This window comes from Podarcis gaigeae (assembly GCF_964106915.1).
Source record: "Podarcis gaigeae genome assembly, chromosome: 10".
Taxonomy (NCBI): domain Eukaryota; kingdom Metazoa; phylum Chordata; class Lepidosauria; order Squamata; family Lacertidae; genus Podarcis; species Podarcis gaigeae.
The window spans coordinates 39548446-39571225 of NC_139686.1; the positions used below are offsets into that span (position 1 = coordinate 39548446).

At 40.9% G+C, this 22780-nt stretch overlaps 1 protein-coding gene across 1 annotated transcript in view; it reads right to left on the bottom strand.

Annotated features, from left to right (window-relative positions):
• Nucleotides 1-11141: 11141 nt before the first annotated feature.
• The window catches only part of TMTC2 (transmembrane O-mannosyltransferase targeting cadherins 2), a 195942-nt gene continuing 184303 nt past the window's right edge, over nucleotides 11142-22780 (bottom strand). The window contains exons 12-13 of the mRNA XM_083699166.1: nucleotides 14363-15461; nucleotides 11142-13986 (exon numbers count right to left, since the gene is read on the bottom strand). Of these exons, the coding sequence (XP_083555292.1) occupies nucleotides 15282-15461 (180 nt within the window). The 3' untranslated portion in view covers nucleotides 11142-13986; nucleotides 14363-15281. The remainder of the gene's footprint in view (nucleotides 13987-14362; nucleotides 15462-22780) is intronic.

Genomic DNA, 22780 nt, shown 5'->3' on the forward strand with positions numbered 1-22780 from the left:
GGAAGGTAGAACAAGGACCTCTGTGCAAAAACTTGTGTAGCTGGAGCATCTGCTGTCATCAGACATCATTCCCTTTAAAGTCCTGTTTTATTTTATTTTTCATTTGTCAGGAAAACAAAAACCTAGTGGTGGATGGGTTATTTGTAGGCTGGGATGTGATAGCATCTCCAGAAACTCAGTGATATTTTAGGTCTGGTTCCTATATACGGTTTAGAGTATTGAACCGGATAACCATGAGATCCGATCCCAGCCTATGTTCACAGAATTTTTGGATGCTCCATGAAAATGAACATGTTCTATTAAACATTAGTTGCATTTTTAAAAAGCAATATTATTTTCCCATGTCCCATGTTTACTTCAATGCTAATCACGTACATTGTTGCTGCTGGAATAGTTTTCTCGTCTATTATTTATTGCAAGGTGGGTGGAAAGTGAAAGGAAAATAAGCAAATTCAGGTACCAAGACTGTAGCCTATGACAGATCTGGTGAAGGAGGGGCCAAATAGTACTTGGTCCTCACCAGCTGATGGAAGGGCTTCATCTACTTCCCAGGTGCACACATATGATCATAGAATTGTAGAGTTGGAAGGAACTCCAAGGAAATTCTCGTCCAATCCCCTGCAATGCAGGAATCTCAGCTAAAGCATCCAAGTAGGACAGCTGCTGATGAATAGTCTTCTAAAAGGGATGGAGCCAAATGCAGTTGATTCTGGCCAGGCTGAGTTAAGCCATTTATGTGAACCTCTCTCTCTCTTTAAAATAAAGCAGTTTGTAGCCTGCTGAGTGTTTCAGTCTCTCTGCAGTCCCCACTACAATAACAGAGATTGTCCTTTGGAAAGGAGATCATCATGCCTTATAGCTATGCCAATGTTATGGCTACACAATCTGCAGTATGAGTATTGTGTTGTGTACAACACAATGCTTTGAGCTAACAGATGGCCTAGCATATGCTGCTACTGAATTTGAGTAGAACACAGCAGTTGGTTGACTATTTTTAACCAAAGTGATTGAAATATGAAACAAATATTCAGGTCTTTAATCTATAGTCTACTCCTTAATAGAAGGTTTGGGGAATATGTTTAAACGTGGTTTTGCTATAATCAGTTGTTTATTCTGATTCCATCTAATGAGGGTAACACAATATGTTGGGTCTCCAATTATTACAGCTGGTGTTTAAATAATATGGGCCTTTTTGTGTTAAAGAATCCATATACAGTATTGCCTCTGGTTCTTTTTCAGCATTTTTACCTCAACAATATGGGAGTCGTCTGATGTTCACTTCTCTGAAAACTCACATCAAAGCTCACTGTGACAAACTAGAATAGATCATCTAATATATTTTGGCAAAGCAGATGTCTTCATGCTGCTTTCTTGAAAATCTGCGCACATGCCCAACTCATAGAGTTCTCCGCTTCTAAGAAGAAGAATCACAATGAAAAATTTGTAACACAGCATACTACAAGCAAAAAAACAGGTGCCCCACCCTTAATTTTTCAGAAATGTTAATAATAAATATGTATGTTGCGTTAATCACAGCAGTGCTTTTAGCACTGTCCACAAACTTGCCTGAAATGGTACCTTATGAGAAGAATGAGACAAACCTCTGCCTATCTTCAGGTGAGTTCCTCATTCTAAACTGTATTATTTAGTTAGGCACATAAGTGAATAGCAAGGTACCCAATTAATTGTCATGCCACAATGCTAATGCAAAGCTGTTGGGGTGTCTCCATCCCTCAAATATTGCCGAAAGGGGGATGAGCTCTGGCCTCTGTAGAAATGCAAAAAAGGATGCTGAGTTTAATCGAGGCATGATATGCGGGCTGTCTGGCTATTCATTCCCAAGAGGTGATTAATGACCAAGTTAAAGGTGTTGCTTGCAATAGAGATGGCACAGGGTTCCAGAGAATCAGTTAAGCAATCACAGCCTACTGTTAGTGTGGCTGGGTTGTGCTGCAAACAGCACTTATATAAAGCATAAGGGCATGCCTTGATCTACTGCCAGGAGGCTCTTATTGCTCACACAAACACACACACAGAGTCCTGGGGTATGTAGAGAGTTCCATCTGAATAGAGCCACTTGGTAACAACAGGATCAACATGAAGTTGCCTCCTAGCAGCTTGCAATCAGACACATTAATGAACCTTCTGGCAACAGGAAAGCCCACAGTTCCATACAGAAATTATGACTAATAGCAACAGACAGATGGATTCTCCATGAATCCATTGAATTCATTTTAAAGTTGTCTAAGCTAGTGACGATCAACACATCTCGTGACAATGAAATCCATGAATTCATTTTACACCGTGCTCACATGCACACAATATGCTTAAAGCACATTTATAGTGTGCTAACAGTCACAGCTTCCGCCAAAGAATCCTGGGAACTTCAGTTTACCCTCACTCTTAAAGGTAAAGGTAAAGGGACCCCTGACCATTAGGTCCAGTCGTGGCTGACTCTGGGGTTGCGGCGCTCATCTCGATTTACTGGCTGAGGGAGCCGGCGTGCAGCTTCCGGGTCATGTGGCCAGCATGACTAAGCCGCTTCTGGCAAACCAGAGCAGTGCACGGAAATGCTGTTTACCTTCCCTCTGGAGCGGTACCTATTTATCTACTTACACTTTGACGTGCTTTCAAACTGCTAGATTGGCAGGAACAGGGACCGAGCAACGGGAGCTCACCCCGTTACGGGGATTCGAACCGCCGACCTTCTGATCAGCAAGTCCTAGGCTCTGTGGTTTAACCCACAGTGCCACCTGTGTCCCCCCCCTCACTCTTAACAAACTACAATTCCCATGATTCTTTGGGAGAAGCCATGTAGTTGTTACCTGCCTGTTATGAATCTCTTGCTAATCAGGGTGGTTTTTTTATGAGTTCAAGTATTGTGAGAGAGAAACTCTTCTTTTTCCACTTTCACAATGTTATTTATCATATTCTAAACCTCTGTAAAGAACTCCCCACCTTCCTAATAATTTCCAGCACAGAATTTGCCTTCACATCATTTTCATTGACCTATCCACAATGAGCAAGATGTCTTTCCTGGATAGTTCAGATCTTAGATACAACTGACATCTTCAGTGCTTTAGAAAAACCTTCACAGCTAGAAGACTGCCAAACATGACTACTTCCTTGCGGAATAAAAGGGTTCTTGGTATATAAGTGACTCCTTGAGTATTTGTTGTTAATTAAACCTGCTGGCAAAAAGGTAAATGCCAGCAATACTGAACAAATTAAACACTCAAGTGAATAAATAATTATGAGGACAGGCAATCAAACAAACTAAAGTGTTTTTTTTTCAAAAACTCTTCTCTCATGCACACACACACACACACAATAATATCAAAGATATTTGAGCTTTCAAACTGGCATAAAGACCCAAATGAAAAGCCTTTAACATGGCCAATGTTAGTCCACTGATTAATCAAGCAAGTGTTAAGGCAAAGGACAACACTTTCCCCCTTTTCTTTTAGTCCTCCAAAGTCAGCAAACCTGAAACAAATCACACTTGTATAAGGTCAGAAAATATTGACAATCACATATTACCAGCACTGAGACGGCAAAAGCTTTGAGAAGAATATGTGTGGTGTTAATGACTTGCCCTTTCTGTCCTAGTCAGGGTCATTTGGATTAAGTCAACCCCTTCTCAGTCAGAACTACTGATTGCTGTTTATGCTAATATAACGCAGGATGATGATAGTGAGACAGCTAAAGGTTGAGCCTAGCTTGGTTATAGAGAAATTGGGTGGTGGTGGTCAGAAACCAAAGTCTAATGTGGCATGATAAATGGCAAAAATATTGATTTAGTATGGCTGATCACAGGCAGAACCATTGTGTATTCTATCCATAACCTGCACCGATAAAATAACCCTAATTATTTTCAAATTATTCACAGCTCATGTTGATCATGCACTTATTCAAGGCAATTTTATGCATTTCTTAATGAGAACAATTGCATGCTTACATTAATTCGGTGGATGTTTTATGCAGATGTCTCAAACTGCTTTGTTACAAAGTAATCCTACTGAGACAAGTGTGTTTTGAATTTTAGTCATATTGGTATTTCCACTAAGTCATCAGTGGCTTTCATGGATTTGCCCCAACATAATTTGGGGTCTAGAATCACTTTCTTGCAAGCTTTTCCTCCCCACTGGGGAATGATAGCTGTCAGTAAAGATCTGGTTCTATGCTTTGTCTTTGGCTATAGATACATGGAGCCCTAAATGGTATGGGAACATGGTATCTTAAGAGAATGCCTTCTAAATGTAAGATCTTCAGTATAGGATGTGCATTAAGATATTCCCATAGAATCTTTGCTTGCTTGCCCTCTTTTATGAGGGATAAACCTGACATCTATCTGGGGCAGGTCTTTTTCAGCACCGATACCCTCCCTTTACTACAGTTTCTGCTCAGCTCCTGTGCCAGATTCAAACTTGGTTAGCTAACTCTGGGGAAAGTTGTGCATGGTGCCACCTTTAGAACAGCAAATTATTTCTGCAGTTAGTGTTGGTTTGCTCACAGTCAATCCCATGTGAGTTAGTCACCTGCATAGAGTAATAGCTGGGAAATAGTAAGAGAGAGCCTTACAGGGAAGTTATATGAACAAAGTAGAGCTTCCAATATATGCATCTCATTCATTCACGTTCCTTTTGAATAATGATAGAGATAACATGTTTTGTTGGATCTTTTCACTCGTGTTGAAAGAGCAAGCATTCAAATTAAAGGCTAGAAGATGGATCAAATAAAGAAACAAGGAAGACAAAGATGTTGCATGCATTTTCTCCAGATATTAATGAGTTTTGTTGTAAATTCCAGACCAATGATAACTCCGTCTTGCTGGCACCATATGCTCCCCATCTCTTAATACAGAACATACAACCACAGCACAAAGGGGAACTTGAATTCCTGCATTTGTCGGAGTTGAAGGAGAATATGCTTTAGTATTTGCTGGAATTGTGCCTTCTCTAGGAGGATGTAAACCAGAAAAAGGAAAGAACAGTTTTGCATTAAGGCAAGAAACAATAGATTGCATTGTATTAATTTTATTGTATACTTCAGGAAATTTCAGAATACCACGGCAACCACTACCATACCATACTAATAGAAAATGCATTGCACTTCAAATTTGTCATTATAATGAAGTTTTGAAAAAGAACTCATTTCGCCCCCTTAGATTATTATACACATTATTACTATTCCTTCCTAAGCTCAAGAATACAGATAATATTCAGCACATCCAGACACCTCATATGTACGATTGCAAAAGCATTTTTTTAAAGATAGCAATGTGCTCGCTCTCTCTCTCTCTCTCTCACACACACACACACACACACTTATTTTAAATACATATAATGTGTCTTAAGATTGCTCTGATAAATCAAAGCATGTATGGTGCCAACGTCTGACCTTCTCTCCACTTCTCGGGCAAGCACATATATTGCTCTTGGGTCAGTGATATGTACTTAATAAAAGGAAAATACTGCAAATAGTTGTGGGGATGAGATATGGTCTTCAGGAGCGAAGCAAGACATTTGTGCAACTTCTTAATTTGCACTGCAATTGGCTTCCCATGAAAAACTCAATACCTTTCACAGACGGAAAGGGGGAAGACTCCTGTGCACCAGTAAGGTAAAGGTACCCCTGACCATTAGGTCCAGTCGTGGTCGGCTCTGGGGTTGCAGTGCTCATCTCGCTTTATTGGCCGAGGGAGCTGGCATACAGCTTCCGGGTCATGTGGCCAGCATGACTAAGCCGCTTCTGGTGAACCAGAGCAGCGCACGGAAACGCTGTTTACCTTCCCGCTGGAGTGGTACCTATTTATCTACTTGCACTTTACATGCTTTTGAACTGCTAAGTTGGCAGGAGCTGGGACTGAGCAACCGGAGCTCACCCCGTCACAGGGATTCGAACCGCCGACCTTCTGATTAGCAAGTCCTAGGCTCTGTGGTTTAACCCACAGCGCCACCTACGTCCCTTGCTTATCCAGTGGAACGTCCCCTCCTTCTCTCACATTACTCCCCCCACCCAAGTATATGCAAAGTATATGTAAAGTATGGAGGGAGTCAAAGAGAGAGAGAAAGAGAGAGAGAAGTTCCATTGCAAAAGGAGAAGTTGTTCTGTGAGAGCAATGACTTTGTTGGATACAACCCTGTTTGAAATGAGTAGTTAATGAATGCTGTTCAATGCAATATTAAGGCTTACAAAGACTGAGAGCCAGTGCTCTGAGGATGCTGCAATCCCATTTTCTTGAGGGAATGTTTGGCACTAGAGTAGTGCCAGGGGTCCCTTCTGCCTTTTCACTGACTTCCTCCTGATAGATTGACTGACTAAGATATGCAGTAGGCTAAGTGCTACTTCTTAGCTGATGTCAAAACATATTTATATGTGCTTTATGTACTAATGGGACTTCTGTACCAGTCACCTAAGTGCTTAATAGCTCTAATGTGGTTGCTTAATATACTTTACTGAGAAGACAAACTGAGAATCCAAACCACTTGCTTTCATCCCATCCAAGAGATACTTGTTCAAGTTTACTCAAATCTTGTTCAAGTTTACTCAAAGTACCCTTTGAGTTCACGGGAGCTTATTTCCAGGTGGGTGTATATAGGTTAGAAGCCCAAGTTGGCCAGAGAATGAGCTGCTTGCAGTGAGATTTGTTCCCTCTTCCTAACAATACATAAATAAAAATGCTCCAACATTAAGCTGCTCTGAGAGGACAAAGTAAAGGGAAAGACACTCTGGCCTCTGCCAGAGGTACAAAAGCAGCTGTGAAGTTTCATCCCTGCCTTTCAGGAAGAGAGCCACACTAAGAGGAAGCCAGCCTGGCCTATGGCTAGAGGACCAATGGGAATCCAAGCTGTGTCTATCACAGAAAGATTATCAGTTTGGAGGAAATCAGCTTACCCCTAGTAAGACAAAATGTCTGTTGACCTTCATTTCTTTGTTCTGGCATGGTGAAGCTGACCTCATTTGACCACCGTTTCTCCCTGCTCCTTTCTGGGTTGGGCAGAGCAAGCCTCACAAGGGAGGTACAGAAAGGCAGATTCATCACTGCAGCCATGTTGGCCTTATTGGTATGCCAACTCCGGGCTGGTACAGCTGATGGACCAGAGGACTGAGCTCTTAGAGGAATTTATGGGCTTCAGATGTAAAGCTGCTGGGATTCCAACCCAAATAAAACATTCCACTACTCATGTGGTGGAAGCTTAGGAATAGCTCAAAAACTCCATGATGGCAGACCCCCAACCACCAGTGGCATAACTCTCTCTGGCAAAGGTCAGTGAAAAGAATTCTATGCAGCATCCTAGCCAACAACAATGGGTGTGGACTGGGACTGTGCTCTTAAAACTAAGTTCTCAGATTTGCAAACTATGTATGAGCCTCTCAGTATCATTGTTTTTGAATTTACAGTGGTACCTCTAGTTATGAACTTAATTCGTTCCGGAGGTCCATTCTTAACCTGAAGCTGTTCTTAACTAGAGGCGTGCTTTCGCTAATGAGGCCTCTTGCTGCCGCTGCACCACCAGCACATGATTTCTGTTCTCATCCTGGGGCAAAGTTTTCAATTCGAGGTAACTCTTCCAGATTTGCGGAGTTTGTAAACTTAGGTGTTTGTAACTCGAGGTACCACTAGGCCACTTTTGGAGGACCCCCCCTTTTACATAAATAAATAAATAAATAAATAAATAAATAAATAAATAAAGCTGAATAAGAAATACAATACCTAAGTAAAATTTTATGATTTTGGCTCTCTTTGTAAAATCCAGCTCCTTTGTACTTCTCCATGGACTGTCTTTGATGTCTCTATCACTGACACATGGCAAGCCACAGAATCAATTTTTAAAAATGGCCTAGTAGGGTAGGTACTCATAGTGAGCAGTTTTCTGACACGCTGTATACAGTACCTTTCTAAACAGTCATCACAACATTCTGACTGGCAGACAAAATGATGATATGCTTGATAGATTATGACAGTAACCTGGAAGGGGGTGGGGAGAAACCAAACCAAAAATCTATATATGCATTCATGCCATCAGCACAGAAAACTGCTTGGTATGCCTGACTTGTAGCACCTAGTCATCAAATGAAATTTTTGAGTGATTGGTTATCGTTTGAAGAATGCTGATGAGCTCTACATTCTGAAAAATCTGCTTGCAGATAATTGGCTTTATTTGTGATGCGTGTAGGATGCTGAGTCATTAATGAGGCAGATTCTACTAGCAATTTAATTTGATCAAATGTTATGAGCACCAGACACTGTTCTTCCAAATATTTCATCCAGATAAAGTGAGCATTCTTCCATCACTGGTGGCTTTCCTGAATATGTCAGAGCTAGACCAGGTATTAGCAGATTTCAAAATACGTTACTGTTGTTTACCATATGATCTTTTAGCCTCACTGTATCAAAATATACCACTAAGTACAAAGACTTTATTGAAGTTTGAGAGGATGGTATTTGTTAACCCTATATGTATCTACACTTACACAGAACCATGCCCTGCTGGATTCAATAGTGGCATAAAGTGAGACTACAGAAAATACAAAACATGACCCTAATATTATAAACTTGATAGACCATAAACCAGGTAGGGGGTTGAAAAGTTCACACGGCATGAATTAAAGAGATCGAGCTTCATACAGCTTACCCAAGTGATGGGATGCACTGAAAAACAAGGTTTTCTGCTTCCACTTAATTCAAAAGTGAACAATTTGTGGCCCGCAGCCTAATTCAATGCAGGAGAGAGGAGAGAGAAAAAGGTGTAGCAAAGTCTTGGTATCTACCCCTGACATAGATTCCACCAAGCGAATGCACCACAACAGGAAAACAAACAAACAAACAAACAGCTGTCCACTCCTAGTATAAATTATACTTTGCACTGTTCCAGTGTCAGATTAATTTCCAATGTGTTCTAGAAGATAAACTACCATTGGGTGCTTATGGACCATGCCATATCCTTATCAATCGTATCTGAATGGTAGGACGTGGTCAATTGCCTTCCTTGCTGATCCCAGGAAAAAGAGAGACAACGAGGTATTCCAACTCTGGAATGTTGGATTCATGGGATGCTCAGCTTTGATGCTATTTAACACAGACATCCCCTTTCTATTATTGACTTTGCTCTTTTTACAAGAACCGACAAAAACCTGCTTTGAGTCTTCTGGAAAATAACAACCTGATATAAAGAATCAGGAAGTAGGATGCACTGTGGACAAAGTTGTGTCACTGTCACATATCCACAAAGTCTTAAACATAAAGTGGAAGAGCATTTGCCCTTCTTCAAAATGGGCAAGTGTTTAGACAAACATAATACGGATAAAAGGACACAGGTGGTGCTGTGGGTTAAACCACAGAGCCTAGGACTTGTCGATCAGAAGGTTGGCGGTTCGAATCCCTGTGACGGGGTGAGCTCCCCTTGCTCGGTCCCTGCTCCTGCCAACCTAGCAGTTCGAAAGCACGTCAAAGTGCATGTAAATAAATAGGTACTGCTCCGGCAGGAAGGTAAACGGTGTTTCCATGCGCTGCTCTGGTTCGCCAGAAGCAGCTTAGTCATGCTGGCCACATGACCCAGAAGCTGTACGCCGGCTCCCTCAGCCAGTAAAGCGAGATGAGTGCCGGAACCCCAGAGTCGGCCACGACTGGACCTAATGGTCAGGGGTCCCTTTACCTTTACCTAATACAGATAAAGTATTCTATGTCTGCAAGAAATGATATTCATCCACTGCAACACCCCCACAAATACAAGTTCTTAAAATAGATGAGGTTTAGTGTCCCAAACACCAATAACGAAAAAAGTGAAGTACTCCCCAATATAATCAAGGACTGCATACATATTCACATTAAAATATAACTGCATAAAAATGTCTAGAATAAGTAAGCCTGGCCCTGTTCAAACATTACAATACCAACATTACAAATGGTAGCTAATGATAAACCCAAGGTACATTTTAATTAGGCCTTTGATGCCCTAACAGTACATGTTTAAAGACTTATGAATCCATCTGGATAATCAATGAATTATTTACATTAGTACCAAGTGTTAAAAATGAAATGAAACTTCAGACTTCAGGGGTTGTTTTTGAAGGATGTTTCCTTATGTAATAAGAACAATCACAGACTGTATTAGGATAAGCTTCTGCTCTGACGATCTTCACAGGAATGAGGGTGTCTTAACTGCTAGCAGCAGGGATATGCCTACCCCTAAAGTTTTTGTGAATCTAAGTTTTGGCTCATTGAGGGGCAGTATTTCAATATGAGTAGGAAAATGAGAGTACCCCTAAACATTTTATTTATTTATTTATTAGGAAAAAAGTACTGGGTCTTAGTATGGCCTTTGAAAAAAAGAAAGTGTTTTTTTCTTTGAGGCCAGAGTCTTAAATTAAACCAAAATTCGGATCTAGAAAATTATTATCCCATCTCACTGTTGTGCAGTCCTGAAACCTGGAGTTCTTTCCCCACGTGCTTCTTTCTGCTGCATTTTCCTAAGCTACTCTTATGCCTCTACCAGGAATATGATGTTCCTGTCATACCACTGTTGGAGTAAAGAACTACTAACAGTGCAAGCATGTTTACTCAGAGGTAGGTCCTACTATGTGCATGGGATTGCAATCTTACTCCCATTCTCTACAACAGTGGTGGCCTTCCAATGTTGTTGGCCACCAGTTCCCATAAGGCCCATGTCCAGTGGTCAGGTATGGCAGGACCTGTGGTCTAACAATATCAAGAAGGTCACAGGGAAGCTACCCCTGCTCTGTAACTACTGCTGTTGGTTGGGCTTGGCATGCCAATGGAAACAGTGGTTGCTGTTAAGGTGATGTGACTTCTCTTGTTCTCTTGTTCTTATGTAAAGCCTAACAGTGAAAGAAGAACATTGATCTTCCCAATTTAAACTGGTACAGAGTTCTTGCATACAGAGCATAGGGATGAATCTTTTTTAGAATAACTCTAGTACACACACACACACACACACACACACACACACAAGCAAAGACAGACACATACCTATTTTAAATGTACATGAAAATGTACTTTCTGAAGTTCTGGCAAGTGATTTACATCCCAAATGTTGGCTTCTTTAAACTGAGTATGGGTAGAATCATTCATTTTTGCGATAATATTGAGTGCAATAGATGACAGCATGTGCAAAGTATTTGTTATCAATCATTTATTACTGAAAACAAAAAGGATTTTCTTATCTGGCACATAAACAATCATGTCTACAAAAAGGAAAGCCTACAAATCTTGATAATTTATACAAATAACAGTTCTCAAAAAAATAAAAATTTAATTTAGTAAACTTGTGCTCTTTTTTTTAAGCACTGTCTGCAATATCCACCACAAATCCCTGAGCAGAGACAACAATTTAAACTTATTCCAAAATTGAAAGTTACAAATCCCAGCCCCATAGTGAAAATGTATGGAGGAACATGGAACAATCTTCTTATTTATTTTTAAAAAAACCTTCCACCTGTCGTTGTTTGAAATGAGACAGACAATGCCACCATAAAAGTGTGAACTGCTTTTGTGCAATTAATGTGGAAAAAAGAATGAAACATAAGAAATGGAGAAGCTAGAGCAACAGTGAAATGTTACAATCAGGAAGTTGTACTTGCATCTGAAAGCTGAAATTTGAGCCATTTGGGGATGCCAGTTAGGCTGCAATCCGACACAGGAGTAAGCCCATTGAAATCAGTGGAATTTACTTCTGAGTAGATATGCATAGGATTACAATTTTAAAAAGAAGACGCAGTTTTAAAGGTTAATATAGCATTTATTTTTATACCTGCTCAGAAATATGGTGTGGAATGATGGCTGTAGTACTAAAGACTGTAATATGTTGTCATATGACTTAACCTGAAAAGTTGAATTTCAAACTTGTAAGATTTTACTTTCCTCCTTCCTAAACAGCAGAGTTTAGGCTTTCACCTTGAGCCAAGTCCAAAGGTCATTGATTCTGCAGAAGGTCAAAAAGTTAGAATTGAGGAGAGGGTTGTAAGACACTTGTAACTGATGGTCTATGATTACCAAGCTTGCTAAAAGAAAAACAAAGTGCATCTAATGCAAAATGCTATTACAAATAGTGACAAATAGTAGTTATGCCGATAGAGCGATATTGCAAGACTCCTTAACATGTATACATTAAGATAGCTGAAGTAATTAAACAGCACAGAATAAATGTGTTCTCATTTCCTTCTAAGCACCAATACACACCTCAAAACATTTAAAAACACAGCGTGAAAAGCAAACTAGAAGGCTAACAACAGTTGTGAAACACTAGGTAATGACTTTATTTTTTGCTTCAGTTGAAAAATAAAGAGTGCCAACAATGTATTAATCCAGAAGTAGGCAGCAATGGAATGATACCCAGTCAAAGGAAACTTTCACATAATGGATTATGGGAGTTCCCTTAATAATCTTCATTTTAAGGGTATTCCATGATATAAGGCCAGGATACAAAAAACACATTTCGCAAACTGCAGCCCCACCTTCCATTGAAAATGGCCACTGAAACAAAAAAAAGAGTTTCAGTAGCAGCTTGTGCTACGGCATGGAAGCAAAAAAAATAAAAAAAAATGCCCTCAGACATGGCTAAAATTGTTTTTTGGAACCTGGCCTAAATTTATGCCCACTTGTGTTGTAATGAATGTTGAAATAGATCCTATTATGTCATTAAAAAACCTGCCTACCCAATAAAAGAAGTTGGTAAATGGCCGAAAGAGCACAGATCAGTCTAATATGTTTTAAAATATTTTTTAAAAAATACAGATTGTAATAACTATGCCAAATGAACTGAAATGTTAAGGAAAATGAATGGTGCCACTTTACTGAGATAAAGAAAGAAAAAAGATGCAATATTGAGTTGGAAACTGCACAAATGTTTTCCCCCCTGTATGTAAAAACGTTAAGCATATGCAAAAATAATTGGCAACCATTGTCAGTCACATAATCCCTTTCAGTCTAACACCCTGTGAATTCGCTAGATGCTAAAAGAATTAAATCCTTTTAGTTTCTTGCTGCCTGTAGCAAAATATTTCCCTTCCCACAAACTGCTGATAAATCTCATTGCTAACATTTCACAAACATATTCACCAATTGCACACGTCTTCAAATTGTTCCAGTAACATGTAGCTGCTCCGTAGGCAGAGATGCAAGTAAAAGGTTAGCATTCTGTTTTGACAGTAATAACAGGAACACGGCTGCACTGCGCTTCGGCACAAGGTAGCTGTGCATCAGCTTGATGCTGACAACTGTCCTGTGTGAGCCACAAGGCATGGTATATTCAAGCTAAAGGACTATACTGTGTGGATGGATGCAACTGTTGTCAGCATAATTTCAAGAGCAGTGCCACGGCCAGCTGGACCTACACAGTCCCTTGCTCTCAAACTAAATGTGACAGTTCCGCCATGTTTCTTTTTCACATGCCTGTCCTATTTGCATCTGAAGAGTAGTGTGTGTGTGTGTGTGTGTGCGCGCGCGCGTGTGTGCATGTGTGGGACTCTCTTCTTTTTCAAAAGTTGCATGGTAGTAGAAGAAACTGAACCCTCTTCCTGCAAGGCATGGGCAAATCTAACAATTCTGGCTTTTCTCCATTTTTCATCTTTCCCATCTTCACATCTTTTCCACATCAGATTGTGGATTTTTCTAAACTGCCCTCATGAAAATTCACCAGAATTTCAGTGCAAATTTCTCCTAATATTCATCTATTTGTATGCAATTTTACCTCAGACACTTTAATTTTTTGCACATCACTTCCCCTCAGTTATATCCATATTTGTGCTCATTATTTGGTTGGAGAACTGCATTGCAAAATTCGGAAAAGTGCTGATTTTGAAGGATGGCTGTGTTTTGGATCTGATTGTTCTGGAAAGTGTGAATTGTATAAGATTTCCCCCATCTGTACTTCCTGCCTTGCAACCTGTTTCTCCATCACTTGGGATACTTTTTTTTGCAACCTGATTCCAATCCTAGAAGTGAGCTAAACTGGTATAACTTGCCTGAATCTATAAAAGTAAAGGTAAAGGTACCCCTGCCCGTACGGGCCAGTCTTGCCAGACTCTGGGGTTGTGCGCCCATCTCACTCAAGAGGCCAGGGGCCAGCGCTGTCCGAAGACACTTCCGGGTCACGTGGCCAGCGTGACATCGCTGCTCTGGCGAGCCAGAGCTGCACACGGAAACGCCGTTTACCTTCCTGCTAGAAAGCGGTCCCTATTTATCTACTTGCACCCAAGGGTGCTTTCGAACTGCTAGGTTGGCAGGCGCTGGGACCGAGCAACGGGAGCGCACCCCGATGCGGGGATTCGAACCGCCGACCTTTCGATCGGCAAGCCCTAGGCGCTGAGGCTTTTACCCACAGCGCCACCCGCGTCCCGCCTGAATCTATAAAGCACAATAAAAAGATGGCGGATGAAAGCTCTCTGAGAAATGTTCAGCTCACTTCTCCACTTTTCATTTCAATTTTTTTTAGATCACTCCCACTTTTGACAGGAACAAAGCAGCTACACAAGAAAACAAACATGGTTGTGTTTATCACATCTACAGCCTGCCTTAATTCTTCCTGCTTGGAGACATTTCTGTTGGGTGAGTGCAATGCTGACCCTTGCTTACTCCCCTCAAAACACAGCTAACAAGGTATTTGTTAATGTCTTCAAATAATGTTCTTAACAACAGGCTGAAACAAAATGTGCCCTTGTCAAGATAGATTGCAAATTGTGTTTCATCTTTCAAATGGTTGCACTCATCTGTGAAACAGATAAGCAGGCAGCCCTAAGGAGATACACAATATTAAGACAAATTGCAAACACATTGGGTTTTAGTATACATTTTAATGAATTACAGCCTCAGAAAATAACTTAAGCCAGTCTATATCCTTTACTAAAATCCCATGTTGACTGGATGGATGTTATATAGGCCAGCATGATTTTTCTACCAGAAACCACATGAAAATGAGCAATGTGAAAATGACTACAATGGCCTGGCAAATATGCTCGAAAGGGCCCCCCTTTCAAGTGCTCAAGTTTCAAATCTAATTCATTTTTATGCTTGTGGGAGTAACTATCAAGTCCTTCATGAAACTCCTGAGAGAGTTTCCACCTTTCTCTCATTATCAAAATGTCACACCAAGAAGCAGCCCTGTAGGTTCTCCTAGCAGCAATTACAACCTTCAACACTTGCAGTGCAGTCCAACAAGAGCACTCAACAAAATAGCACCCTGGAAGTTGTTCTGGATTTGACTTCTTTCACCCTTTGCAAAGAAAGGTTCTGGGTTTCCCCCCTTCCAGCTCATGTCAGGTCATGTTTTAGATGTTCTTAAGCCTTGTTTTTCCATAATATTCCAGAGTTTGCGTAGATTTGACTGTGTGATGACATCATCTGGTTTAAACTGAAGGGCATGGAGATAGTTTGATTCTGCCTCCAGAAGTTTGCCGTTGAGATGAAGAATCGCTCCCAGATTCATTAGGGCAGCTGGGTACTGGAGCAAGAAAGGGGAAAGCAAACATGATTAAAAGTTTATTTTGTATTTTCTTTCTCTAGATAACCTTCCCCAAAGTCACAAAATTAGTCCTTCATGTTTTTGTGGCCTACTTTCATGGAAGCAATTTAACAATTTGTAATAAGCATGCAAAGGGAAGAAGGGCAAGGGCTGATTTACTGCTTACTGCATTTCTTTTATTTATTAAATTTATACCCATACTCCCAAAGGAGCTCAGGACAGCAAACAACAAATGATGAAACAATGAAACATATTTAAAACATTTGCAGTTCAGATACAGAAAGGGAAAGATCTCAGGTCAAAAGACTTGTTGGAGGAGGAAAGACTTCAGTAGGTGCAAAAATACATCAGAGATGGTGTTTGACTAATATTTATGGGCAGGGCATTCCAAAGGGTAGATGCCACAACTCTAAAGACCCACTTCCCGTATTGTGTGGAACAGACCTCCTGAGAATATGGTATCTGCAGGAGGCCATCATCTGCAGACCACAGTGATCAACTGGGTATTTAAGAAATGGTCCTGAGCTATATAGGGCTTTGTGCATCGGACATGGCACTGTAGTGTAGACATGGGAGAGTTTTCATCCCACTCCCATCCCAAATTGATGACCAAACAACAGGTATTACATGTAGTAATACAGGATGGGCAGTGCCAGTCTGATGGCTGACGTGAGAGGTAATTAATTTTAAATAAACCCAAAGATTTCATAAATTATTGTAATAGTTAAGGGCTTGCTTACTTTGTTCTTTTTCAAAGTGCAAAGCTGATGGTCATATTATTCTGATTAGTGTTAAGACAAGTGGCGTTTAACTGAAATCTGGCAATCAAAAATAATTATAGACAAACATTTAAAAGAGCCATCCACAAAACCGTCTGGCATCCTACTCCATAAAATGGGTGGGAAATAACAGCAAAATTCTGCACCAGGCAAGGGAGTTTTCCTAGCTGAAATCTCATTAAACGCTTGCTACCAAATAATAGGTTAGCAATATTGAATTGCTAGCCAAGTTGTGACCTAAATGCATTTTTGGATCCATAGAGCTGAGTCCAACCAATGTCCTGTTCCCTCCTTATTGTTTTAGAGCCTAAAATAAAGGCACTATTGCATGTGACTTGGTCTACACTGGAAGATATAATGAATAAGGTTAATTATCATTACACCACCACACGCTACTACCCAGAACATATCATAGACATATCCCACCACTACCAGTGTGAAAACTGATTGCCACTGAGATTCATGGCAAAACTGTAACTAAAGTTCAAGATGCACGTAATTCTTCTCTGCAGCTCAAATCCCACATGTACTTTCCAGGGAATGTCAAAGGAATTAGGAATGCCAAAGGAAATAACAAAGTTATAATAATTGGCATAGAGCTATAAACAACATAGTGTATTTCATGATGGTTAAAATATTGAAATAGCGCTTCCCTTTCCAGATGTTTATTGGATTCTTTGCCACTCTCCCCTCAATGTGTACAAAATGTGAAGCTCCAATTGAGACAGGCATACGTATCCTCAGAAATCAATGGGTACCACCCAATGATGTTCACCCATTTGCACAGCCAAAATCCATTTCCACAATGGAACATCTAGATTCTCTTTCTACCCTTCCAGAACTCCCCTTCCCCCCAAAAAATATGCTTTGGAAGTTCTCCAAATCCTTTAAAGCAGTTGTGGGGTTTTTTTTTGGGGGGGGGGTTAAGTGGCTGGTTTGCAGGGAGACTTTACCCAATATATGTATATAACTGGTACAGTTTTCTTCTTATTGGAAAATGAGGTGTGGAAGAGGAAATAAAGAGGTAAAGCAAAATAATTTACCCTTTGCAAACCAAACCGGGTAACACTGGGCATATAAAACATAGACTACCATTTGCAGATTTTGGTTTTGCAACATGAGCCTAAATTGTTTTTTCTCTCTCTGTTAGGGAATTAGAATTTAACAGTAGTATTGCCTGCCATACGTGCACTATTTCTCAGTACAGCCAGCATGCCATTCTACTCAAACATTGTAAACAAGGAGAACTAATAAATGAATTCATAAAGTACCTTTATTTCCATGCAGTACACAACACCCTGATTACCATACTGCTAGCTCTGAAAGCAATCTTGTTTACATGTATCGAAAATATCATGCTTTTTCATTCTCAGCTCATGAAAGCAGGTTAAATATCAAATAAAGTGAAAACTCGTTTTAGATGTTATTTCAGATTATATTTAGACGCTATCCTAGTTGACATTTGCAACCTGTTTTCTCTATAAATATAGCTAATAAACCAGCAGCTTTCATTGAATTGTAAGTTCTGAAGCTGACACAAATATCATCTGGCCCAGCTTTCTGCCCCAGCATAGATGCTTCACAGAGCAAGTCATATCCACAATGCATGAGTAACTCACAATAAAGGAGATAATATCACAAACAGAAAACAAGGGGCACTTCATCTATGACACACAGATGAAAATAAAGCAAGACTTAACAAATCAAGTCTCTCCCATGAACTGTCTGGAAATATGTGAAAGCACACTATTCTATTGGACAGGGGCTGAGGAAAAAAGGACCACACCTCCAGAGTTGACAGCTAATTTTGTTTGGGTGAAAAACTCTTTCTCAGCCTAAATGTGAAAATCTAGGAGGGCTGCATCTTGTTCATTCTTATCTGATGAAATCAACAGATTGAATTTTCAAGCAGTCTTTTGCATGCGAGACCAATTTTGGGATTGGCTCCATTTTTCTGGAGCAACAACTGTTGTGGCAGTGGGATGTTACAAAAACAGGACACATTAAAGAGGTGGGAAAGTTCGTTTTGTGATCGTTTCACTTCCTTTTTGTAAGGCATATCCTACATTGAACAGAACCAATTCTAAATATCTCCCACAGAGAAAATACATTTGCCCTGTCAACTAATTCTTCAGAGGATCATGGCACTCAGAACCTCTGAAGGATGCCTTGCTGGAAAATGAGAAACAGCTCATTCTCAATGTCAACATATTGTGAAGAGATGGGCAGAAGTGAGAAGTCCCTAACTCCAAGAGGCCTGTATTGGAGCACCAGATTAAAAGAAATGTGAGATACCTTTTAAAGATAAGAATTCTATTTGGTTTTTAAATCACAGATGTTCCTCATTTGTCTCTCTACATATTTCACTTCAACCAAGAATGTAACAGGGTTCCCATGCGTCCAGAATTTTCAAGACATATCCAGAATATTGCATTCACCAGCAGCGTCTGGAAACCGGCTAAATGTCTGGGGAAATCCGGCCGTATAATAGCCCATGTTGGCAGTGCTGATTTTGCCAATTTCCCCTTAAAATAGTTCAAAAGCGGAAAATGTTTTTGTGATCTTGCAAAAAAAAACAACCCAACAACTTTGGGGAAAACTAAAAAAACAAACAAACCTTTTCTGTCTGAATTTTCACTGTTTGAAATATGACAACCCTAGAATGTAATAAATTAATCACCTAGCTTTAGTTGATATATTTCTGGGGGGGTGGAAGTCATGTTTAACATTAGAAATGGGGAACTATGCAAATTGCTTACTATTTCTCTGCAGACTCTGTGCTTACCTGTCTGAAATATTATTTATTTAGCATTTTCACCCAGCTTAGATGTTTTCACCTGTGAAGGAAACAGTCATTCCTCTCCCACAGATGACACATAAAGTTGAAAGCATCCACACAGCACCACCACCACCTGGCCAAGCAACTCTTCCACATTGCTTTGTGGTGCGTGAGATTTGGCACTGGCACACACTCTCTCTGTGGCTCACGGATGACAGAAGAATGGATGGCACCCGTCTGCTCAGGCCAGTGTTATCGCATTCTGCCAGCTGAACGCGATGAAACCTCCACCACAATTGCTGGGGCTTTTCTCCAAACACATAATCTTGGATTTAAGATAGATGAAGAAGCTTTACGGCACATGAGTGGTGCCAGTCAGCAGCTACCAGCACAATAGTGTGGAACTCTCTGCAACCGCAGAACAAATGACCCCCCACACCACATGAAAGGAAAACCGACTCCTTCATTCATTTCCTTTTGGAGACGGAGGCTTTGCATCAAACGGAGCCAGCTGGAAGTCCTATTAGAGTTTTAATGGAAGTCTCTTTATGGCATTCTAGGAATTATTCCATTATTCGAGAATTCCCATCTAATCATTTGCTTAGGCTTTGGAAACTTATTGCCTTACTCCTCAGACTTTGCTGTGCTAGTAAAAAAAGAAAACTGTTCGGCAGCGAGTGCGTGAGCTCAGCCACCTTGGTACTGTGGCAAATGCACATGATAAGGGTCACAAGCAAATACTGAAGTGCAACTGGTTCAGCCTAAGAAGTGAAACGTCCTTTACACAACAGAATTTTAACAAGCAATAGGTTAAGGAGTGAATTAAAAGGGAAAATATAGCATTTGAAAGTACAGGCAACTTCTCATTTGTGTGCATGCTCATGGCCAGAAGTAGCACAAATGCGGAGAAATGGCTGTAAAAGAGGGCAAAAAGGGCAAAAATGGTGCAAAAACAGTGTCTAGCAATCCCACGACCTTCACAAGTGCAATCCTAGGAGCCTTTGCACTGATGTCTGTGCCTGTAGAGCAGGCTTCCTCAACCTCGGCCCTCCAGATGTTTTGAGACTACAATTCTCATCATCCCTGACCACTGGTCCTGCTAGCTAGGGATGATGGGAATTGTAGGCCAAAAACATCTGGAGGGCTGAGGTTGAGGAAGCCTGCTGTAGAGAGTTGGAGTTTGTGCAATTAGGTTTGGAGGGAGCAACTGTGGTGGAGTTGGCGGGTTTTTGTTTTTTCAAAGATTTCCAGAGGTTTAGAGGGTGTTTGCAGGCTTTTTCAATGGTGTTTCAAATATACACAATTTCACTTAAGTGTGCGGTGCACCAGAACGTAACCTCCACATAAATGGGGAGTGGCCTATAGAGGCTAAAGAGTACACCCTGAACCCAAATTAGAATCCTTTGTGGAAGGACCACCTTTCAGGAATCAGTTTTGTGTGCTGCGACAAGCATTATAGACTCCTAGGGATAGTTGATAGTGCCATGCTCTGTTCCACTACAGCAGGGGTGGGGAATTTAAGTTGTTGGGCTCCAACTCCCATGAACCCTGGTGTTTTGGCTTTGCTAGCTGGGGCTGATGAGAGCACAGGAACATCTGGAGGGCTTCAATCTTGCTGCTTCTCCTGTTCTGCCTTTTCTCACACAGTTTGGTCTCCCCACTTCACTGGCTGATTTTTATGTATTTCTCTTTTCAGCATATATGACCACATCCTGCATTCTCCATTCACTCCCACACAGCCTCCTCTTCTGAACAATCCCTCATTTGCCTTTATACTGTCAGCCAACAGAACTCCATCTTTTCATTCTGTCTCCCTGCTATGTTCAAGTCATATACTCTATCACTCCAAAATGCAATCTTCTTTCCCATTGCCTCTGCTGTTCTCCATCTCGAACAGGGCCAGGGAAGGTCTTAATTTGTATGCTAACTCAGACTACCCTCGGGCCACTGACAATTATTTGAAATTGCTGCCTGAATTAGCTCCCTGCTTATAGGTAGACAATTACAGACACCACCACATACAAGGCCAAACTACCTGCACACCTCTGTTAAATGCTGAGCATGTTCTGAATAGGAAGACAAACATGCATTGCTAGTCTGCTGCCCATGTGACAATTTCTAGAAAATTTCAAGAAGATGCCATCAAACCAATGGTCCGGACATTCAGTCCTTTGTTATTTCCTGACAGGGGAGGCCATGCACAACAAAAATGCACTGGGTGGCTAATGTTTTGTCCAAGGTCCATTCATGGTACCTGAGGTTTGAGCGAACCTGAGCTTGAGCAAAGGTTCAACCAGTATGGAAGCAGGATCTGCAGCAGATATGTTGTGATACTGGAGGGTTGCTTAAAGCTAAGACACTGCTCATCAGTAGGAGCTGGGATGGGAACTCAGATGTAAACTGGGCCTCAGACATAAATTCAGAGACCCCAAATTAGGGATACCTAAAGGAGACCTAGAGATGCGGGTGGTGCTGGGGTCTAAACCACTGAGCCTCTTGGGCTTGCTGATCAGGTGGGTGGTTCGAATCCCTGCAATGTGGTGAGCTCCCGTTGTTCAGTCCCAGCTCCTGCCAACCTAGCAGTTTGAAAGCACGCAGTGCAAGTAGATAAATAGGTACTGCTCCAGTGGGAAGGTAAATGGCGTTTCCGTGCACTGCTCTGGTTTCGCCAAAAGCAGCTTAGTCATGCTGGCAACATGACCCAAAAAAACTGCCTACAGAAGCAGACAAACGCTGGTTCCCTCGGCCTGTAAAGCGAGATGAGTGCCACAACCCCAGAGTCGTTCGTGACTGGACTTAATTGTCAGGGGTCCTTTTACCTTTAAAGGAGAGCTAAAGGGAGCTGCTATCCAACCTTTATAGCTCACCCCTCCTCTACCTAACTGTGGAGTTATAAAGTACATTTGGTCCCAATCTTGGCTTTTCTGTGTTTCTGTGTTTCTGAACAGACCCCTGGCAACAAGATGTGAATCTCATGAGTATTCAGCATCATTTGGAATGACTGGGGAGAGATGATCCAGCATATTCTTGATGTTCATTTTTCACCTTATGCCTTGGAATCCATGAGTTTAAATATAGATTTAATTTAAGAACTAGTTAAGGGGGCTCACTGATGAACTTTACTGAAGTGAAAACTCTTCAGGACACAGAATAGTGAAAGTTCACTTCAAAAAACATGAAATGCAGAGCTTTTGAATATGAAAGAATGAAAAATAACATATTGTTGTTAAATTGTGTGTGTGTGTGTGCTTGTAGGCATGCCTTGGTGGGTGGGATGGCCATTGAAGTCAGATTTCTCACCCTGACCAGGAATGAATGGAGGGAGGGATTTCTGCATTCCAGTGCAGAATATGTGATTCAGATATGCTGGGCAAGACATCCAACATCCTCTCTCTCCCCTTCCCCATTTCTAACAAGTTTCTCTCTGGCAAACAAAATACCCTTGTTTGCTGGGTTTTAGTGAAAAAAATAAAAAATGAAATAGAGGTCAAATCTCCTGCCTCTCCAAAACTGATTGAAGTGTCATTAGTTCACATCAGGCATGCTCAGTCAGGTGGTTTTCTTTTCTTTTTAAAGAACAAACAGTTGCAAGGCCTTTGCAGCTGAATGAGATTTAATGCTCTGAAAAGCACGCTTCCCAAATATTTTAGCCGTGTCATTAGACAGCTCCCTCTTCTAAATATAAAGAGCAACTGATCTCCATTTGGAGGTTTCAGCTTGCTAATTGAAAACATGCACAG